The 19494-nt window shown below is 40.7% G+C and overlaps 1 protein-coding gene across 5 annotated transcripts in view; it reads left to right on the top strand.

Annotated features, from left to right (window-relative positions):
* AGAP1 (ArfGAP with GTPase domain, ankyrin repeat and PH domain 1) overlaps window positions 1-19494 on the top strand; it is a 505789-nt gene that overhangs the window by 97506 nt on the left and 388789 nt on the right. For all 5 annotated transcript variants that reach the window (XM_060232474.1, XM_060232501.1, XM_060232465.1 and 2 more), the window contains 2 exons: window positions 153-287; window positions 19355-19482. In XM_060232474.1, the coding sequence (XP_060088457.1) occupies window positions 153-287; window positions 19355-19482 (263 nt within the window). The remainder of the gene's footprint in view (window positions 1-152; window positions 288-19354; window positions 19483-19494) is intronic.

The following is a 19494-nucleotide window of genomic DNA, read 5'->3' as shown; positions in this document are numbered from 1 at the left end:
AAATAGCAGCCAACAAAAGGAGGTCTCTAAAGTACACCCAGGATTCTTACTTGCTGTTTTTTTTTTTAAATGATTGTATTTAACAGTAATAGGTTTGGGTTTTATTGTCTTGGCTTTAAGAACTTGCTGAAAATGATTTGTTTTCTTCGCAGATGCTATAAGTTCCAGTAATCCTCGTGTCATCGATGATGCTAGAGCACGGAAGTTGTCAAACGATTTAAAAAGATGCACCTACTATGAAACCTGTGCTACCTATGGGTTGAATGTGGAAAGAGTCTTTCAGGATGGTAAAGATCAGTTCTCTACGCAGTATCTTGCAATATTCAGATGAGCTATAATTTTCATTCGTAAATTGACTGATTAAAAAAATTACATCTGAATCTTAACTGAAATCTAGGTCACCTGGGTCTATCAATGTGTTTTTTTCAGTTGATGCTGATCTCCTTGTATTGTAACCTATAATACTAGCCCCTGGTCCATTTCTGTGTGTGAAGGAAGGGACAATAGGCACTGTGTTATAAAACTGTAATCAGAAGTACTGAATAGTGCTTCTGTGTTGAAAGTTTTACTGCCCCACCCTGCATGACTGCTCAGATCCACTGACTTCAGTGGGAATTGCTCTCATGCAGCTGTCTGAAATGGAGGTGGAGGGGAGGGTGCTTTTGGGCTCTTCTCCCATCCACCCCCACGTTGGTTGCAGCTCTTTTGGCAGAAACAAGTAGCTGCTAGTGGAAGAAGCACTTTCCTAGCACAGAAAGCCACAGTGGGTGAGGGCTGGATACATTCCTGGGAGGAGGGCAGCAGTTGCAGCTCTGCCTTTCTTTCTTGGAGAAATCATGAAGTCAGCAAAGCTTGGTACCCAAAGCCCAATTGCAAGGGGATAAGATCCAGTGAACTGTGGAAGTACCTTTTGCATAAATAAATGTGAATGAGAATGGGCTTCAGACAAGGTCTAGTTTTCACAGGGGTTGATACCCTGTGCTTGGAATGTACTGCTTCATATTGCAGAGGAGAGGTCTTTCTGATTTTCTTCTTTGTACAAAACAGTTCCCTGCACTGTCTAAAGCTGGAATGGTGAGAAAAAGGAGCCTTCTGTTTAACAGGCCAGCTTTCTAAGTGCAGGATGCATTGTCCATCTCGGGGTCCTTCTTTCTAAGTGCAGGAAGCATTGTCCGTCTCAGGGTCCAATGACACACACTGAGGCTAGTGGAGGACCATCGCTACCAGGTGCGCAGTAAAGGTGGATGTGAAATCGAATGAACATGTCGTGGACTTAAGCTTAAGTTCTTTTGGTGATGTGCAGTAATCTCCACAGGACATTATCTCATGCAAGAAATATGGTACAAGGAAAAGTAGAAGGAAAAATTGTATCCTAGTAGAGTGCGTATCATCCTTAAGACTCCTATACGGGACATCATAAATAGATCTCTTTTGGAGGGTTCTTTTCCAACCCCTCTGAAAGAGGCAGTGGTCCGCCCCCTCCTGAAAAAAGCTACATCAGACCCGGCCGAATTGGCTCATTACCGGCCGGTCTCAAACTTGCCCTTTTGGAGCAAAGTCATAGAGAGGGCTGTGGTGTTGCAGCTACAGAGTTTCCTTAGATGACGCTTCCATCTTAGATCCATTCCAGTCCGGCTTCCGCCCGGGCCATGGGACAGAGACAGTACTGGTCGCCCTCATGGATGATCTCCGGCGACATCTGGACCGAGGCGGTGCGGCGGTATTGCTGTTGTTAGACCTTTCGGCTGTGTTCAATATGGTTGACCACCGGCTGCTGACCCGCTGCCTCGCCGACGCAGGGATTCAGGGGTTAGCCTTGCAGTGGCTTTCCTCTTTCCTGGAGGGCCGGGGACAAAGGGTGGCGATTGGGGGAAAGCTGTCCCGGAGACACCTACTTAATTGTGGGGTGCCTCAGGGGGCAGTTCTCTCCCCAATGTTATTTAACATCTACATGCGTCCCCTTGCCCAGATTGCCCGGAGATATGGGCTGGGTTGTCACCAGTATGCGGATGACACCCAGCTCTATTTATTGATGGGCTGCCGGGCTGCCAATGTCCCTATAAATTTGGACCGGGCGTTGCAAGCTGTGGCAGATTGGATTAGGTCGAGTGGGCTGAAATTGAATCCAGCGAAGACAGAGGTCCTTTGCCTAGGCCGCGGTGGTCCGGAGGGAGGGATCTCCCTTCCAGCTTTTGATGGTGCGTCACTGGTACCAGTGTGCAGGGTCAGGAGCTTGGGAGTGCTATTGGAGTCTTCCTTGACAATGGAGGCCCAGATAGCAGCCACTGCCAAACCCGTCTTCTTTCATCTTAGGCAGGCAAGGCAGTTGGCTCCCTTCCTGGAACGCAATGACCTGGCAACAGTGATCCATGCAACGGTCACCTCGAGGCTAGACTACTGTAATGCCCTCTACATGGGGCTGCCCCTGTGCCGAACTCGGAAACTGCAGCTAGTGCAGAATGCAGCAGCCAGACTGCTATTGGGCCTACCCCGGTGGGAACATGTGCAGCCTAGGCTGCGGGAGCTGCATTGGCTGCCAATTGTATACCAAGTTCGTTTCAAGGTGCTGGTTATTACCTTTAAAGCCCTATATGGCCGAGGACCTGCCTACCTTAGGGACCGCCTCTCTGCATATGTTCCCCAGAGAGCACTATGATCCAGTTCACAAAACCTTCTGGAAGTACCTGGGCCAAAGGAGGCCAAATTAAAAACAACTAGAGAACAGGCCTTCTCTATAAAGGTATCCCAATGGTGGAACCAGCTGCCGGAAGAGGTGCGGGCCCTACGGGATATTAGCCAATTCCATAGGGCATGCAAAACTGCCCTCTTCCGGCTAGCCTTCTAAGATGGAACTTGGAATAAACATCACGCCATCATTATTATAACTGAGATAGTAGCACTATAAGATTATATTTTTAGATTGTTTTTAGATTATTTAAATATTTAATTGTTAATTGTATTGAACTGTATTATCCTATTATATTGTTTTAACATGGCTTTTGCCATGTCTTGTAAGCCGCCCTGAGCCTGCCTCGGCGGGGAGGGCGGGGTATAAATGAAATTTATTATTATTATTAAGAATTTGTATTGTTTGAGAACTGTTTCTAGAATTTTCTGTAGCACAGAGGCACCATCTTTTAGCCACGAAGTATGTTGTGGTCTTTGGTTGTTGCAGTTCACAAGAGTGTGTGTCAACTTGCTCCAGCTGATGTGAATTTTATTTCTGTAGGCAGTGTTTCTGCATTGCAAGCCTGACTTTCTGTGGCTGTTCTGCTAGACATTGGGCTGATCCAGGCACCTGCCTCTGTGACTACGTGGGCTGTCTTGACTTAGCAGATCAGTCTCAGAATGTCACTGGGGCACAGTTGGGTTTTTGTGGATGGTTTTTGGTTGTTGCAGCCCAAAGACAAGGACAGGTTGCTTGAAGATGCTGTCCTATCATGGGGGGCAGCTTTGACCCCATCTTGGCTTATGTCTTCATTCATACCTCAACTTTCTGCTCTGGGACCCATGCTGGAGAGAGGGGGACTCTGGAATGGTGAGTGCTGCACTGAGCAAGGAGCTCGAGTGAGAGGTTGTTGTAAAACTCCAGACTTCCTTGGTTAAAATGTATTGATTATCTAACTTCTCTATTTTATCCAATTCCTTTGAATCCACTAAAATTGACCAATTCCTATGTATATGAGCTGACACTAATTTAGAAGCCTCTACAGGGCCAGCAGGAAGAGGGCCAGTTGTGCCAATCTCATGTTCCTCTAAATAACAGTTGAAATATTCTCCAGTCAAAGGGTCAGACTTAATTTGGTGTTGGGTGGGAAATATAATCTGTATTCAGAGTCAACAGATCACTACTAAAGGGAACATCGGTTGATTTGTCAGGTTCTGCTGCTAATTGCACCTGATCTGGTACTTCTAAATGGGCTGGAATGACAGTTGGATTATAAGGGAGGCAAGAATGGGAGCCCTCCAGTGGAATATGCAAGAACCCATAATTAATCAAATGGCTGCCTTATGCAAAGCGAAATGCACAGGTCCCTTAAAAAGACTGAGAGCAGAGGGCAACACAGCAGTCCTTAGGTGAACAATACTGGTTGATGCATTGTAATTTTTTTTTCAGTTGTGGTGACCAGAATGGTACATAGTACTCCAAATGAGGCCGCACCATCGATTTATATAGGGACGTTATGATACTGGCTGATTTGTTTTCAGTTCCCTTCCTAATAATTCCCAGCATGGCGTTGGCCTTTTTTATTGCAATCGCACAATGTCTCAACATTTTCAGTGAGTCATCTACCATGACCCCAAGATCTCTCTCTTAGTCAGTCTCTGCCAGTTCACATCCCATCAGTTTATTTATAGTTAGGATTTTTGGCCTCAATGTACATTACTTTGCACTTGGCCACATTGAAGCTCATTGGCCACATTTGCTCATTTGCCCAGCTTCAACAGATCCCTTTGAAGTGCCTCTCAATTCTCTCTGCTTCTTGCCCCTCTGAACAATTTAGTATCATCCACAAACTTAGTCACTTCGCTGCTTACTCCCAACTCCAAATCATTAATGAACAAGTTAAAAAGCATCAGATCCAGTACTGAGCCCTGTGGTACCCCATTGCTTACCACTCTCCACTGCGAAAATTGCTCATTTATACTCTCTGTTTCCTATTAATTAGCCAGTTTTTGATCAACAAGAGGACTTGTCCTTTTACCCCATGACAGTTTAATGAGCAGGCAAGGACAAGCAAAGAGCAGTTACAGAGCACTCGGCATGGTGGCAGGCTGGGATTGTGCAAAATTTAGCCTCTTAGGGTGTCCATGCTAAGAGAGTAAATAATTTACTCATTGACTTTTAAATAAAGTCTTAGTGTAATCCAGTCTTGATGTCTTTGTCTTCCTTTTGGGAAGGGGGAACAAATACGCTTTACCTTGAGAAAGGGAGAATCAAGGATGTGATGCAGCCATATTTCAGATCACATAAGTTAGGGTCATTTTCATTACTTGTGTATCTTTGGAATTGAGGCTGCATAGGAGATGCCCGGAAAAAGTTGGAATTTTCTGTCCTTGTGGGTTTTTCAGGAAAACTCTGTTGGTCTGGAAATTTGGTATCCTATTAATGAATCTTTCCTTGTACCCTTTGGCAATAATTAAAGCTTCAAGGAAAATAAAACCTTCCCTAGAGAAAAATCTAAATGTACCCATCTTGTATGGGTTCGTCAATGGAATATTTTTGAGATATGTGCATTTATTTAGAATCCGGAGTGAATTGATATATATTTTAAATATAAAAAATGTTTTAAGAAATAGAATAAAGTGCTGTTTAGTCTCCAGTTTCATTTGTTGGATGCATTTCTGGGCAGTGATGGTGCAGAAATAGAAAGCTTACTTGGTTCTAGATTTAGTCTGTGGCATTGTTTTCAACATCCTGCACTCAGATGAACCACTCCCTTGAAATATTACAAGTGTTTTGTATCCAAATTTAGAATTAACTTTTTGAGTAATTTAACAAGCAGCCACTAGGTGGCAGTGCAGCAACAGCAAAGAATTGTATTCCTTATTGCTTGCGTGTCTGCTTCCCTTTTTTAGCTGTTCAGCAGACATAATAGAACTAAGACAATGGTTTAAGAGACCATTTAGAGTTGCAATAAGACACACTCGATAAAGTCAGCAAACTTACTGGATCAGCAGTACCCAGAACCGAGGGTGAGAATTAACTCATTAGGAAAAGAAACTGCAGTCTGAAAAAAAAAAAAAAGCATTGCTGGAAATTAAATGCCACTGAGCTCAAAATGGAACTTGCTTCCAGTAAAAGCAGCTAGTCTTGGGCTCTATAGGAGATGCAGCCCAATTTATACTTCCTGGGTTTGACTGTGCAGACTTCCCCATGCTCGCTTACAGACACAAAATTAAGCATTATGGCTTATGAATTCGTGTTTGCACTGGATGGGTTGGATGCAGAAGAAAATTTCTACTGATGGAAGGGTGGGGGGCAATTTTCATTGATTCCTGCCCCCAGTTCCATGACAGACCTTGGACACCCTATGCTTTCCCTGGGGGTCCTCTGTTTTGGGCTGCAAGGAGGAGAGGCAAAGTCCCACTCTCTAGATGGAACTCCCTTCTATCAATTGAGATTTTGTGTGGGGTCCAATCCTATGAGCCAGAGGAGAATACTGCCCCCCCCTCCAACATACCTGCTGTGCTGCTGGGAACAGTAAGTGGTGACAGACCAGCCAGTAAACAGATGGGATGAGGGGGTATGGAAGATTTTCTGTGACTTGCCTTTTTATAACTAAGGATCCAAACAAAAATTCAGAGAGGGGTCAACACAGAACTAGTATTAGAGACCCCTTTTGTAGAACTGAATGTATACATTTTAATGTTATGGTAATTGACATGTTGTTTAATAACCTGTAATGTTTCTGCAGCCCAAACACTGAGGCCATTATTAGAAGGTGATGCACAGAAAGTCTCGCAGCAAGTAATAAATACACGCAGGCATAATAAATGCACACAGCAGGTAATAAATATGTGCTAGCATAAATCTGCACAAGATTGGCAGTTGGATTACTGTAATTTCTTCACCTCTGTTGGTCCCTTTTCTGTAAAGTGTCTCTAAATAGTGCTTTCATCCTGTTCTGTCTCATAGAGGTTATTCTGGCTTCCTGCCTATCCCTCAAATATACCTTTATTGAAGCCTAGCAAATTTCCTTTGCATCTAGAAACCAAACTCAAAAATTTAGGAATCAGACACGTTTTTCAGGCTTTTAATTACCACCTTTTTCTAATGAATATTGTGATAATTCCCTCCTAAACCTTTTCAAATGATTTTATTAAGGGTCTAATAACTGTGTTTTAGAATGCAAATAAATAACAAGAGAATTTCTAACCCTAGCGTAACTTCTCTCCAGTATCTCCTAACCTCCAAGCTGAGTTAGTGTGAGCTAGCTCACAGTTTTTTAGCCTCCGGCTCACACATTTTTGTCATTGCTCAGGAAAAATGCCCCCAGAGCAAGCTAATTTCTGCATTAGCTCACAGCTTTAATGCCAGTAGCTCACAAAGTAGCATTTTTTTTCACAAGACTCCACAGTTTAGAGGGAGTATTGCTCCTAATTCCAGTATTGCTTTAAAATACACCACTTAATTGAGACAGTATACAAGTAACTGGGCAAGAAATTAATTCATCCATCGCTGATGATTGGTGTAAAATGTTTACGTATAAACAAGCAGTGACAAGAAGTTCATGCACATATATTTGTCATACAAAACAACCTGATGAGAAATGATAAAGAAGACTTGGGTTGGATCCAGCTAGCTTTTTAGGTCAATCAAGGCCACTTCATCACTTCTTACAACTTCACTTCTGCAACTCTTGCCATGCTGGTTCAATGATTCCAAACAGCCCTGTTTGTTGGTCACAGGAAACCCCTTCCTTCATTTTTCATCAATGGAAATGCTGGTTAGATCCATTGTTCCCTCTAAGTTGAGTTAGAGTGAGCTAACAAACTGTTTTTTAGCCTCTGGCTTACACATTTTTAGCTCAGGAAAAATGGCCCCAAAGAAAGCTCATTAATATAGTAGCTCACAGCTTTAATATCAGTGTCTCATGAGGTAGAATATTTGCTCAGAAGACTCCACAGCTTAGATTCCGGTGTAGTGGCTTGAATCCAACTGTTTGTACTGAGAATTGTTGAAAGGCATTTTATTATTGCTATCAAGTCACAGCTGATCTATGGCTGCCCCATAGAGTTTTCAAGGCAAGAGGTGTTCAGAAATGGTTTTTCATTGCCTGTCTTTGCATCATGACCCTGGTATTCCTTGATGGTCTCCCATCCAAATGTAACCAGGGGTGACCCTACTTAGCTTCCAGGATCTGAGGAGACTGAGCTACCCTGGGCTATCTGTGTCAGGGCTGAGAGGCATCACATGGTTGCAAGTACTTGGTGCTACAATGGTGACATGGCATCTGGAATTGTTGAGCTCTGGATTGGTTGTCTTGCAACTAAGAGAACAACCAACATCAAGACTTCCTGCTTGCTAAGATGACTAGATTTTAGCCCAGTAGCACCTTAGAGAAAGGGTTCAGTGGTAAGGAAAATATGGAATTCTGCCATGGTTGGGAGAGTTTGAAGGGAGAGAATTGCTGATGCTGGGGAGGTTTGTGTGCCTGTGTGTGTGTGTGTGTGTGTGTGAAGAATCCCATATGACCGCTATGTTGCTCTCTGCAGAAGCCGCGGTTGGATCGGTGGGTAGGAATTAAACAGTCATCAGGGTGATGGATGCTGTTTGGCTGCTTCCAGTGATGTCTGCTTTTGGGTTCCCAACACTGCATAGCAGTTGTCCCATGCTGAGTTCTTCTTGAGGAGTCCAATATGTGCCTGTGCTCTTCTGTTTCAGATGGGTGGGCACATATATGATGGGTGTTCTCCATCATACAACATGTCTTCCTCATGGAAAACTAGGCATCTAGGAGAACATTTGGCTGATATGCTGCTTTTCTGTGTTAAGGAGAGTTCAATAATGTGAGACCATCTGTCTCTCTCGCTTTCTCGGCTTGACTTCACGAACGAAAATTTAAGAAGGGTGCAGTAGTCCACGTCTGCTGCAGGCTCGCTGGTGGCTGACAAGACCAATGCGGGACAGGCAGATCCGGCCACAATGGCTGCAGGGAAAAGTCTGATTTGGGGTTGGTGCTGTAGCAGTGCGATTCTTCCTCAATCTCCTTTTGTCCTCAAGACCAGCTATGTGTGCGTTCTCAAAGGAAGAGACAGCCTGGTGGATGGTGTGCCTCCATGCTTTGCGATCTGAGGCTAGGTCAGACCACTGGTGATGGTTGATGCGACAGGTGCCAAGGGATTTCTTCAAGGAGTCCTTGTACCTCTTCTTTGGTGCCCCTCTATTTCGATGGCCGGTGGAAAGTTCGCCATATAGAGCAATCTTGGGAAGGTGGTGGTTTTCCATCCTAGAAATAATGTGAGACCATCTGTACATTCTGAAGTGATGACACACACACTGAGAAATGCTTTCTCACATGACATTTTCATGGTGTCAGTTTCCTCCTGTCCAGCACATGTTTGTCCCATGGTGGGGAAGTCTTCAGGCTTCTGCCTGGTGTACATCTGAATGGCTGGGAAGCAAGCCAGCATCTGAGAGGCACTGGAGACTCTTGGGAGTAAGGTTGGCCACAACCAGTTTTGGGCATCCAAAGTTTTGCGGTATTTGGACCCTGCCTGTTTCTTGTACCCTGACCGGTTGCTTAGACTTGTAACCGTGAAACCATGGGAAACACTTCTCTGTGTGTTCTTTCTGGATTGGTGCATTATTGAGAGGTGAACATTGCTCCCTTATGTGTCTCTTTCACACATATTGTGTGACTCTCAAAGCCCCCACCATCCTGTTGGCCAGCTTGGAGAAGTCATTTGTCTCTTTAAATATCTTTTCTAAGCCAAACCAGCCTGCGGCTTGGGGAGTGCATTTAACATTAAAGTTGCTTTCTTTCCACCTCTCCCTTCCTCCCTTCCTGTCTTGTGGCTCTCAAACATCTGAAGTTCATGTCTTGTGGCCATTTACAAGGCCTGTCAGTTTTAGGCTTTATAGGCAAAATTCACTCCCTTGAATGGAGTTACAGTACCCCTTGCTTTGGGTTTTGCTCACAGTGATTGATAGCTCATCCTTTTAGGTGGTGGTCTTCTATGTTTTACGTAATTTAGGGCAGTCAATATGCAACCAATGTATGGTGACCTTATCAGTTAAAACAATTTTTATTTAGTAACATATGGTAACAATATCTTATTCCTGCATCATTAATAACTTCTTTTTATCTATCCCATATATTACTTTCTAACCACCCCTCCCCCCGTGACTTGACCCCCGCCGGTGTTATTTACTTATAATACTAATATTAAAAGGTACCTTTAAGTAATAAAAACAAAAATTTACATTCTTCTTCTTTCTAAGACTTAATCATTATCAAAAATTGTCCGATGTCCTTTTATTTTCCACTCTTTTTCTACATATCTTCTGAACTTTTTCCACTCCATCTTAAAAACTTCTAAGTCACAGTCTCTTAAAGTTCTTGTTAATTTGTCCATTTCACTCAATGTCATAACTTTTACAATCCAATCCCATTTCTCTGGAATTTTTCCTTGCTTCCACAACTGTGCATATAATGTCCTAGCAGCTGAAAGCAAGTACCAAATTATAGTTCTATCTTCTTTTGGAAATTTTTCCATTTGTAATCCCAACAGAAAAGTCTCTGCAATTTTCTTAAATTCATATCCCAAGATCCTAGAAATTTCTTGTTGAATCATCTGCCAATACTTTTTTGCTCTTTCACAAGTCCACCACATATGGTAGAAAGAACCTTCATGTTTTTTACATTTCCAACATCTGTCTGGCATCTTATTGTTCATCTTTGCCAACTTTTTAGGTGTCATATACCATCTATACATCATTTTAAAACAGTTCTCTTTAATACTATGACGCGTCGAAAGCTTCATAGAGTTCTTCCACAAATATTCCCAAGTTTCCATTTGTGTTTCTTTATTTACATTTATTGCCCACTTAATCATTTGAGATTTCACTACTTCATCTTCCATAGACCATTTTAAAAGTAATTTATATAGTTTTGAAATTAATTTTTCATTGTCTCCAAGCAGAACTCTTTCCATTTCTGTTTGCTCTTTTCTTATTCCTTCCGTTTAATATCATTATCCACCAAGCTCTTTATTTGTTGCATTTGGAACCAATCATATTTATTATTCAGCTCTTCATCAGTTTTCAATTCTATTTTGCCACTTTGTATTTTTAATAGTTGATTATACGACAACCACTTTTCTTCACCCATCTCAGTTGTTATTTTTATTACTTCTGCTGGCACTATCCATAACGGGTTTCTCTCATCTCCATATTTCTTATATTTCATCCATGTATTTAGCAAATTATTTCTTATATAATGGTGAGAGAAAAAACCATCCATCTTTTTTCCCCCATAATACATGTAAGCGTGCCAGCCAAATTTATTTCCATGACCTTCCAACGCTAGAATGATTAAAGGGCTGGGGCACTTTCTCTATGAAGAAAGGTTGAAACGCTTGGGACTCTTTAGCTTGGAGAAACGTCGACTGTGGGGTGACATGATAGAGGTTTACAAGATAATGCATGGGATGGAGAAAGTAGAGAAAGAAGTACTTTTCTCCCTTTCTCACAATACAAGAACTCGTGGGCATTTGATGAAATTGCTGAGCAGATAGGTTAAAACGGATAAAAGGAAGTATTTCTTCACCCAAAGGGTGATTAACATGTGGAATTCACTGCCACAGGAGGTGGTGGCGGCCATAAGCATAGCCACCTTCAAGAGGGGTTTAGATAAAAATATGGAGCAGAGGTCCATCAGTGGCTATTAGCCACAGTGTGTGTGTATAAATTTTTTGCCACTGTGTGACACAGAGTGTTGGACTGGATGGGCCATTGGCCTGATCTAACATGGCTTCTCTTATGTTCTTATGTTCTTAAGAATTTTTTATTTAACAGCATCATCCATTCTGTTATCCACACTAAACAAACTGCTTCGTGATATAATTTTAAATTTGGCAATTGGAATCCACCTCTCTCTTTTGCATCTGTTAAAATTTTCATTTTAATCCTTGGTTTCTTCCCAGCCCACACAAACTCTGAAATTTTTCTTTGCCATCTATTAAATTGTTTACTGTCTTTCACAATCGGGATAGTTTGAAACGAATACATTATTCTTGGTAGAATATTCATTTTAATTCTGCCCAATAATGACAAATTAAGTTTATTCCATTTTAACATATGTTCATCCATTTTGCGCCATAGCTTCTCATAATTATTTTTGAACAAATCAATATTCTTCATTGTTATCTCCACACCCAAATATTTTACCTTAGACGTAACTTCACAACCCGTTAGCCTCTGCAATTCCTTTTGCTTGTTTACTTGCATATTTTTACATAGAAGTTTTGATTTTTCTTAATACAAAGTCCCGCCAATTCCCCATATTCTTGTATTTTAGCTAACAACAAAGGTGTGACTTTTATAGGATTTTCATTTATAAATATTATATCATCTGCAAATGCTCTAGATTTGTAAATAAATCCTTTTACTTTTAATCCTTCTATTTCTTTTTCTTCTTGGATTTGCATCAGTAAGATTTCAAGAGTCATTATAAACAACAGTGGGGAAAGCGGACAGCCTTGTCTTGTACCTTTGCTAATTATCATGTCTTCTGTAAGATCTGCATTTATACATAGCCTTGCACGTTGTTCAGTATATATTGCTTTTATCATCCTTATAAAGTTTTCTCCCAACTCCATTTTCTCCATTACTGCAAACATAAAGTCCCAATTTAAATTATCAAATGCTTTCTCTGCATCCGCAAAGAATAATGCTACTTCCTTTTCTGGATGTCTTTCATAATATTCTATAATATTTACAACAGTTCTAATATTGTCTCTTATTTGGCTTTTGGGGAGAAACCCCACTTGATCTTCCTTTATAAAATTTGTCAAATGTTGTTTAAGCCATTCTGCCAAGATTCTTGTGTATATTTTATAGTCATTATTTAATAGTGAGATTGGTCTATATTTTTTACATTCGTGACATCTCCGGATTCCTTTGGAATCAACGAAATAACAGCTTCCTTCCACGTATTTGGTATTTTCCCTTTTATTCTTATCATGTTCATCAATTTCTGAAGTTTTGGTATTAACGCCTCTTTGAAAGTTTTAAAAAATTTAGCTGTATATCCATCTGGCCCAGGTGCTTTTCCATTTTTCATTGCATTAATTGCTGCTTCAATTTCTATTTTTTCAATTGCATCATTCAAAACTTTTCCCATATTTTCTGTTAAGTGTGCTATTTTAATCTTTTGTAAATATTCTTCCATCTTTTCTCTCTTTACTTTAACACCCTTAAATAATTTGGCATAATACTTAAAGAATTCTCTTTTTATTCCTTCTTGATCTACCACCTCTCTTCCCTCCACCACAATTTTATTAATAGTTTTACTTTCTCTCTTTTTCTTCAGTTGCCAGGCCAAATATTTTCCAGGTTTATTTGCTCCCTCAAAAGATTTCTGCTGCAATCTTTTCGGATTCCATTCCAGTTCTTTATTTAACAAATGTCTCATTTGTGTTTGTAATATTGTAATCTCCCTCATAATTTTCTTTTTCCCTGGCCTTTTTCTCAGTTCCCCTTCTTTTTTCTTTATTTCATTTTGAATGTCCAGCATCTGTTTTTCTTTTGCTCTCTTGTCTTTATTATTCAATGTAATGAGTATTCCTCTCATTACTGCTTTATAAGCATCCCACACCATCCGAAATTCTATATTTTCTTTATCGTTTATTTGGAAGAAAGCTTTAGTTTCATTTTCTAGAGATGTCACTATTTCTTTATTCTGTAGTAAATCTTCATTCAATCTCCATCTTCTCGACTTTTTAGACAATTTTGTAATCCACATTATTTTGTAATCCACATTATTGGGTTACCCTATTTTAGGTAAAATCTCTATTTTCTTTGTTAGAAGGCCTAAAGCTTTTAGTACCCCACAACATGTCAATTCTGGAAAAAGTTTTATGTCTTGCTGAAAAAAAGGTATAGTCCTGCACTTCAGGATTAAATTTCCTCCATATATCCTCCAAATTTTCTTGTTTGACTAATTCAAAAAAAGACTTTGGCAATTTTCCTTCCTTATTATTTTTTTCCCCCCAGACCTATCCAGTATGTTCTTAATTGTTCCATTAAAGTCCCCCATTATCAAAACTTGATCATATGTCACTTCATCAAATTGTTGTATAATGTCTTTTTAAAAAAGCATCCTTTGCTCCATTTGGTGCATACAGTCCCAGTAACAAGGGTTTTTTTTGCATTTAATGTTATTTCTACCACTACAAATCTTCCATCTTTATCTTTAAACACTAATTTCGGGTCCAATTCTTGTTTAATATAAAAAATCACTCCCCTTTTCTTCTGTTCAGCCAATAAATGAAATTCCAGTCCCAATTGCTTATTCCATAAAACTTTGTAATCCTTTTGTTTGATATGTAAACAAACTATATTACAATTTTGCTTTTTAATCCAATAAAACGTTGCCTTTCTTTTTTGTGGCGAATTTAGTCCATTTGCATTCCAAGATAATAATTTGTAATCCATCATGGTGCAAATTCTTTATGTTCGTCATAAAATCCACGCAGTTCCTGCGTGCCTGTAATTGTAATCCTTTTTCCTTGTAGCTCAAAGCTCAAACCTTCAGGTATTATCCATCTATACCTCATTTCATTGTCCTGTAATTTTTCTGTCAATTTCTTATATGCTCTTCTGTCATTTATCATTTGTCTTGGCAACTCCTTCATAATTCTTACTCTGCTGCCTCCCACTATCAATGTCTTTTCAAAGTTTTTATTCATGATTTTTCCCACCATTTCTTTTGTCATATATCTTATAACCACATCTCTTGGTAGATTTTTTTTTTTTTTTTTTGCATATAGTGAGTTCACTCTATACATATAATCATACATGTTTCTAGTTCCTTCAGGATCTTCCTCCAAAAATTCTGCAATTATTTTTATTATATATTCTTTCAAATCAGTTTCTTCATCCTTAGGTATTCCTCTCAGACATATTTGGGTCTCCATCAATTTGCAGTCATGAATTGCCACTTTTTGTGTGTTTTTAACAAGGTGAAATCATGTACTTTCACTCTCCCTTCCACCTCTTGCACTTTTTTGATGTCACCACAGTCTCATTTCTGAGATCATCTATATCTTTTTTTAGCTCTTCAATATCTTTTCTAATTTCTTTTTTGGAAGCAGTTATCGCTTTCATCCCTTTCATTATCCTGGCTTCCATTGCATCTAATTGGTCCTGCAGTTTCTCCAGTGAAGCAGTCCTTGCACGGGTTTGCTTGTGGTCTGACATGTAAAAACACCGAAAATTTTGACCTCACCAAATTAAATTTCAACTATCAGATTTAAAAGAGTGAGGCTTGCTCTTTCCAATAAGTCTAATTTCGCCGTCCTCAGAGCCTCCTGCTCAGATATTAATTTTTAAAGTTTTTATTTTTTCCAAACTGGCGGTCGCGACTTTCTGCTTCACTTTAATTTTTTTTCCTTTTTCCTCTAGAGGCTTCTAAAATGGTTATTAACAGTAATGTCCAATAGTCTTTACCTTATAATCATCACCTCTATCGGCTCCACCAATTTTTAATGTCCCGAACACTTTAAAAATTTTATTTTAATTTTAACCTCCTAGCAATGGTCGCCGATGTTTTTCTATGATATTATAGTCCTAGAATAGTAGAAATTCCAGCCTGCTCCCTTTCTGAGAAGCAGTTCAGCTCGGCATTTTCCAACCCCAGAAGTGCGTATGGTGACCTTCTCAAGGGGCTTTCACGGCAAGTGAGAGGCTGAGGTGGTTTGCCTGTTCCTTCCTATGCAGAGTTCTCCTTGGTGGTCTCCCATCCAAGTACCCACCTTGCTTAGCTTCCTAAACTGAATGAGATCAGGCTATACCATGCTGCCTTCCTCCTCTTCTATGCTTTACCTTTCAAGAAACAACATCACCCACTTTGACTTTGTGCAGTCCTGAAGGTAACTACCGGTATTTATTGTTAATAATAATAATATTGTTAATAGGAACAATTAAGCAATAGTCTAATTTCCATCAAATTAGCTGCCCTAAGATATAATAGCAACATTTGTTTTAATACACCAAGAGTTTTTATAAGTTAGAATCTGGGGTTTAAAATTACTGTATTACTTTAATTAGTTTTTGACCTAACCTTAATATATGGCACAGATGGGTGAATGAATATCCACTCCAGACACTGAAGGCATTCTGCGTAGGAAATAACTTCAGAGGATGATGAGATTCAATGGGATTTTATTTTCTTAAAAACCCTGAAATTTATATTATTGATACTTTCATAGTTTGCTAGCAAATCAGATGTTTAAAATCTGAAATACTCTACTACCAAAAAGGATCCTGATCCGTTACTGCATTATGTAATTTCCAGGGGTGGAATTCTAGCAGGAGCTCCTTTGCATATTAGGCCACACACTCCTGATGAAGCCAATCTTCCAAGAGCTTCCAGGGCTCTTTTTTGTAAGCTCTTGGAGGATTGGCTACATCAGGGGTGTGTGGGCTAATATGCAAAGGAGCTCCTGCTAGAATTCCACCCCTGTAATTTCTATCACATGCAAGCGTGGAGTTCATGCGTTTGGTCAAAATGGGAGACATAATGCGATGGAATTGGATCTCTGGGCTCTTCATAACCCAGCATCATTTCATCCAGGAAAGAAGTACCAGTCAGGCTCATATCTCCCAAGTTACTAGATCTTAATGAGGAAATTGGCTCTCCTTCAATCCATTCCTCCCTATCCTCCCCTCTTCTCCCCCCCTTCCTCCTTTTTCTGGCGAGTGGGAAGTGCTGGGCAGGTGAGCAAGTGAGCTGGGAAGAAGGATGAGATTCCCACTCCTGTGAATCTCATAGGTCTTCCACTTGTCATATCGAGTTTTGAAGAAAGGCCTCAGAGTATGAATAAAAATATTCCCACAGCGGTGCAAGGTACACAGAGAGAATATCTCTACAAACTATGGGTTTGCAGAAAATATGAAATGTAAAAAACAAATCAATCAATAAATTAGAGAGTTAAAACCACTTAAAAGTCATAGAAACAAAGTTAGCTTTATTAAGAAAAGAAGGCCACCGAGATTTTGGCAAATGCAATTTTGGATCTAGATCAAGCGAAGTGATGGTATCGCTTTATGCTGGTCTGGTTAGACCTTACCTATAGTATTGTGTTTAGTTTGGGGCACCGCAATTTAAGAAGGATATAGAAAAGCTGGGATGTGTCCAGAGGAGGATAATGAAGATGGTGAGGGGTCTAGAGACCAAGTCCTATGAGGAAAGGTTGAAAGAGCTGGAGATGTTTAGCCTGGAGAGGAGACAACTGGCTGGTGATACGATATATGACCAGACTGTCATATATAGGATGGTGCAGAGTTGTTTTCTGTTGCCCCAGAAGGTCGGACCAGAACCAACAGGTTGCAATTAAATCAAAAGCGTTCTCAGCTAAACATTAGGAAAAACTTCCTGACAGAGCAGTTCCTCATTGGAACAGGCTTCCTCAGGAGGTGGTGGGCTCTCCTTTGGAGGTTTTTAAGCAGAGGCTAGATGACCATCTGAGAGCAATGCTGGTTCTGTGAATTAGGCAGATCATAGGAAGGAGGGCAGGAAGGGTTGCATCAGTTCTTAGTTCTCATGGCCACTTCTTATGCTGTTCACCAGTTTGGGATCAGTCAGCAATTTTTCTCCAGGTCAGTTTGGCCAGGGATCCTGGAGAGGTGTCATCGGTTTTTTTTGTCATCTTCTGGGCATGGAGCAGGGGTCACTGGGCGTGTGTGTAGTGGGGAGGCACTTGCAAATATCCTGCATTGCACAGGGGGTTGGGCTAGTTGATCAACAAAAGGTAATGAATAATAATAATAACATTTTATTTATACCCTGCCCTCCCCGCCAAGGCAGGCTCAGGGCGGCTTACAGGACATGGCAAAAGCCATATTAAAACAATAAAACAAGATTATACAGTTCAATACAGTTAACAATTAAGTATTTAAATAATCTAAAAACATTAGGGTTTGTAGAATCTTTGATAATCTAAAAACAGTCTAAAAATATAATCTAATAATGCTACTATCTCAGTTATATTAATGATGGCGTGATGTTTATTCCAAGCTCCGTCTTAGAAGGCTAGCCGGAAGAGGGCGGTTTTGCACGCCCTGCGGAATTGGCCAAGAGGTAAACAGCTCCTAATCAAGGAAGATGCAGTATGAAGCATAAGACTGACCTTCATTTCACAGGTTGGGACCATCAGAAGGGTTGTAAGTCCCTAGAATTTGCTGCTCTTCAGGAGACCCTGATGCCAGGTCACAAGGGCACCCACCCCAGACACTCAAGCAGGATCATTCAGGTTACCGCAGGCAGGTTCAATCTCACAGAAACATCCCCTTGATTGCAAAAATTCCCCTTTATGTGGCTTAGCCTAGCCAGCCCAGCACCTCCTGGGCAGTTCTCATGAATTTGTGGCATGGAACCCAGAGAACACTGCTTTGCCTGCTTGTTTTCTGCTTCACAGCCACTGTGCACCGCCCCTCTGCAACTGGGCCTGTGACGAGTGGGGGACTCATGAGGGCTCACAGGAAGCCCACATTCCCCTCTCCCCCTTGCTTTCCTCTTTGCTGACTCCTGAGGGGGACAGCACCATGGAAGTCTCAGCAGCATTGCCCCCACCCCACAGGTCCTGCACTGCCTTTCCTAGCAACCCAAGTGGTGTTGGCATGGGGAAGGGTGGGGAGGAGCCATTGGTGCTGCTCTGTTTGTTGGTGCATCCAAAGCTAGTTGTGGCAACTTGACTCTACAGAAAGGAGCAATACAGCTGTGGCTGCCCTGCTGCCAGCAGAATGACAGAGGGAGGCCTTGGGTAGAAACAGTACAAAATCTCCTGGATGGATGTGCATATTTTTGGGCAGATGTTCCAAATCATGGTAAGGGGATTTTAATTAAAATCTGTCCAGCCTTTTAGACTCTGTAACTGTAGTGCAGTTACTATCAAATAGAAATCATTACTAGAAGGCTGTTACCTTGTGTTTCATGAGTGTCATTTTAGTCTCAGCATTGCATTTTTTTTTGGCTCCTGAAGATGGCTAATGGTGGCTCAAAGGCACAACTTTCTCCCAAGCTTTCTGTCCCTATAAAACATCTTCTGTGGCAACCCACCTTCCTCAGGTACAAATGTTACCTCCCTCATTGTGTTTAAATTGAAATATAAGCCGCCATTGGGGTGATCTACTCCTCCAGAAGGAGCTACAAAAATGAATACCTTCCTCCTTCCCTCCAAAACTGCAGTCTTTTTGTCTATAAGATTTGTGTTTCTTTCAGAACCACTTTAATATTATGATTTGCCAACTTGTGTTTCCGCTTTCTTTTGAAATAAATGCTTCAATTAACTGTTCTTATTGCAAGCTCATTCATGTGGAAATTAGAAGAAATGAAAGTGAGTCTGTAATTCTTTTAAGAATAGTTTTCATATTTACTGGGATAGTCAAGAGAGCAGTTGTGAATCTGTATTCCCTGTACCTCAGACTGCACACAGGCTTACCACTGTAAGTGCTTTTACCCCTAGTTTGCATACCCATCAGTTACGGGACTGCCAGTTTATATTACTGTTCAAATGATGCAATTACTCTTTACATACGAAGATGGTGATTCAAGCCCTGGGCGAAATAACAAATTGCTACATCAATGCCTCGTAATAAAATTCTTTCTAATTTTCTCTTTTACAGTTGCACAGAAGATCGTAGCAACAAGAAAAAAACAGCAGCTTTCAATAGGCCCTTGTAAATCACTACCAAACTCTCCGAGTCACTCTTCTGTGTGTTCTGCTCAGGTCTCTGCAATACACATCAGCCAGGTATGTCAGAGA

Source organism: Heteronotia binoei, chromosome 1 (assembly GCF_032191835.1).
Source record: "Heteronotia binoei isolate CCM8104 ecotype False Entrance Well chromosome 1, APGP_CSIRO_Hbin_v1, whole genome shotgun sequence".
NCBI classification, from domain to species: Eukaryota; Metazoa; Chordata; class Lepidosauria; order Squamata; family Gekkonidae; genus Heteronotia; species Heteronotia binoei.
This window is presented reverse-complemented; position numbering and strand designations above follow the sequence as displayed.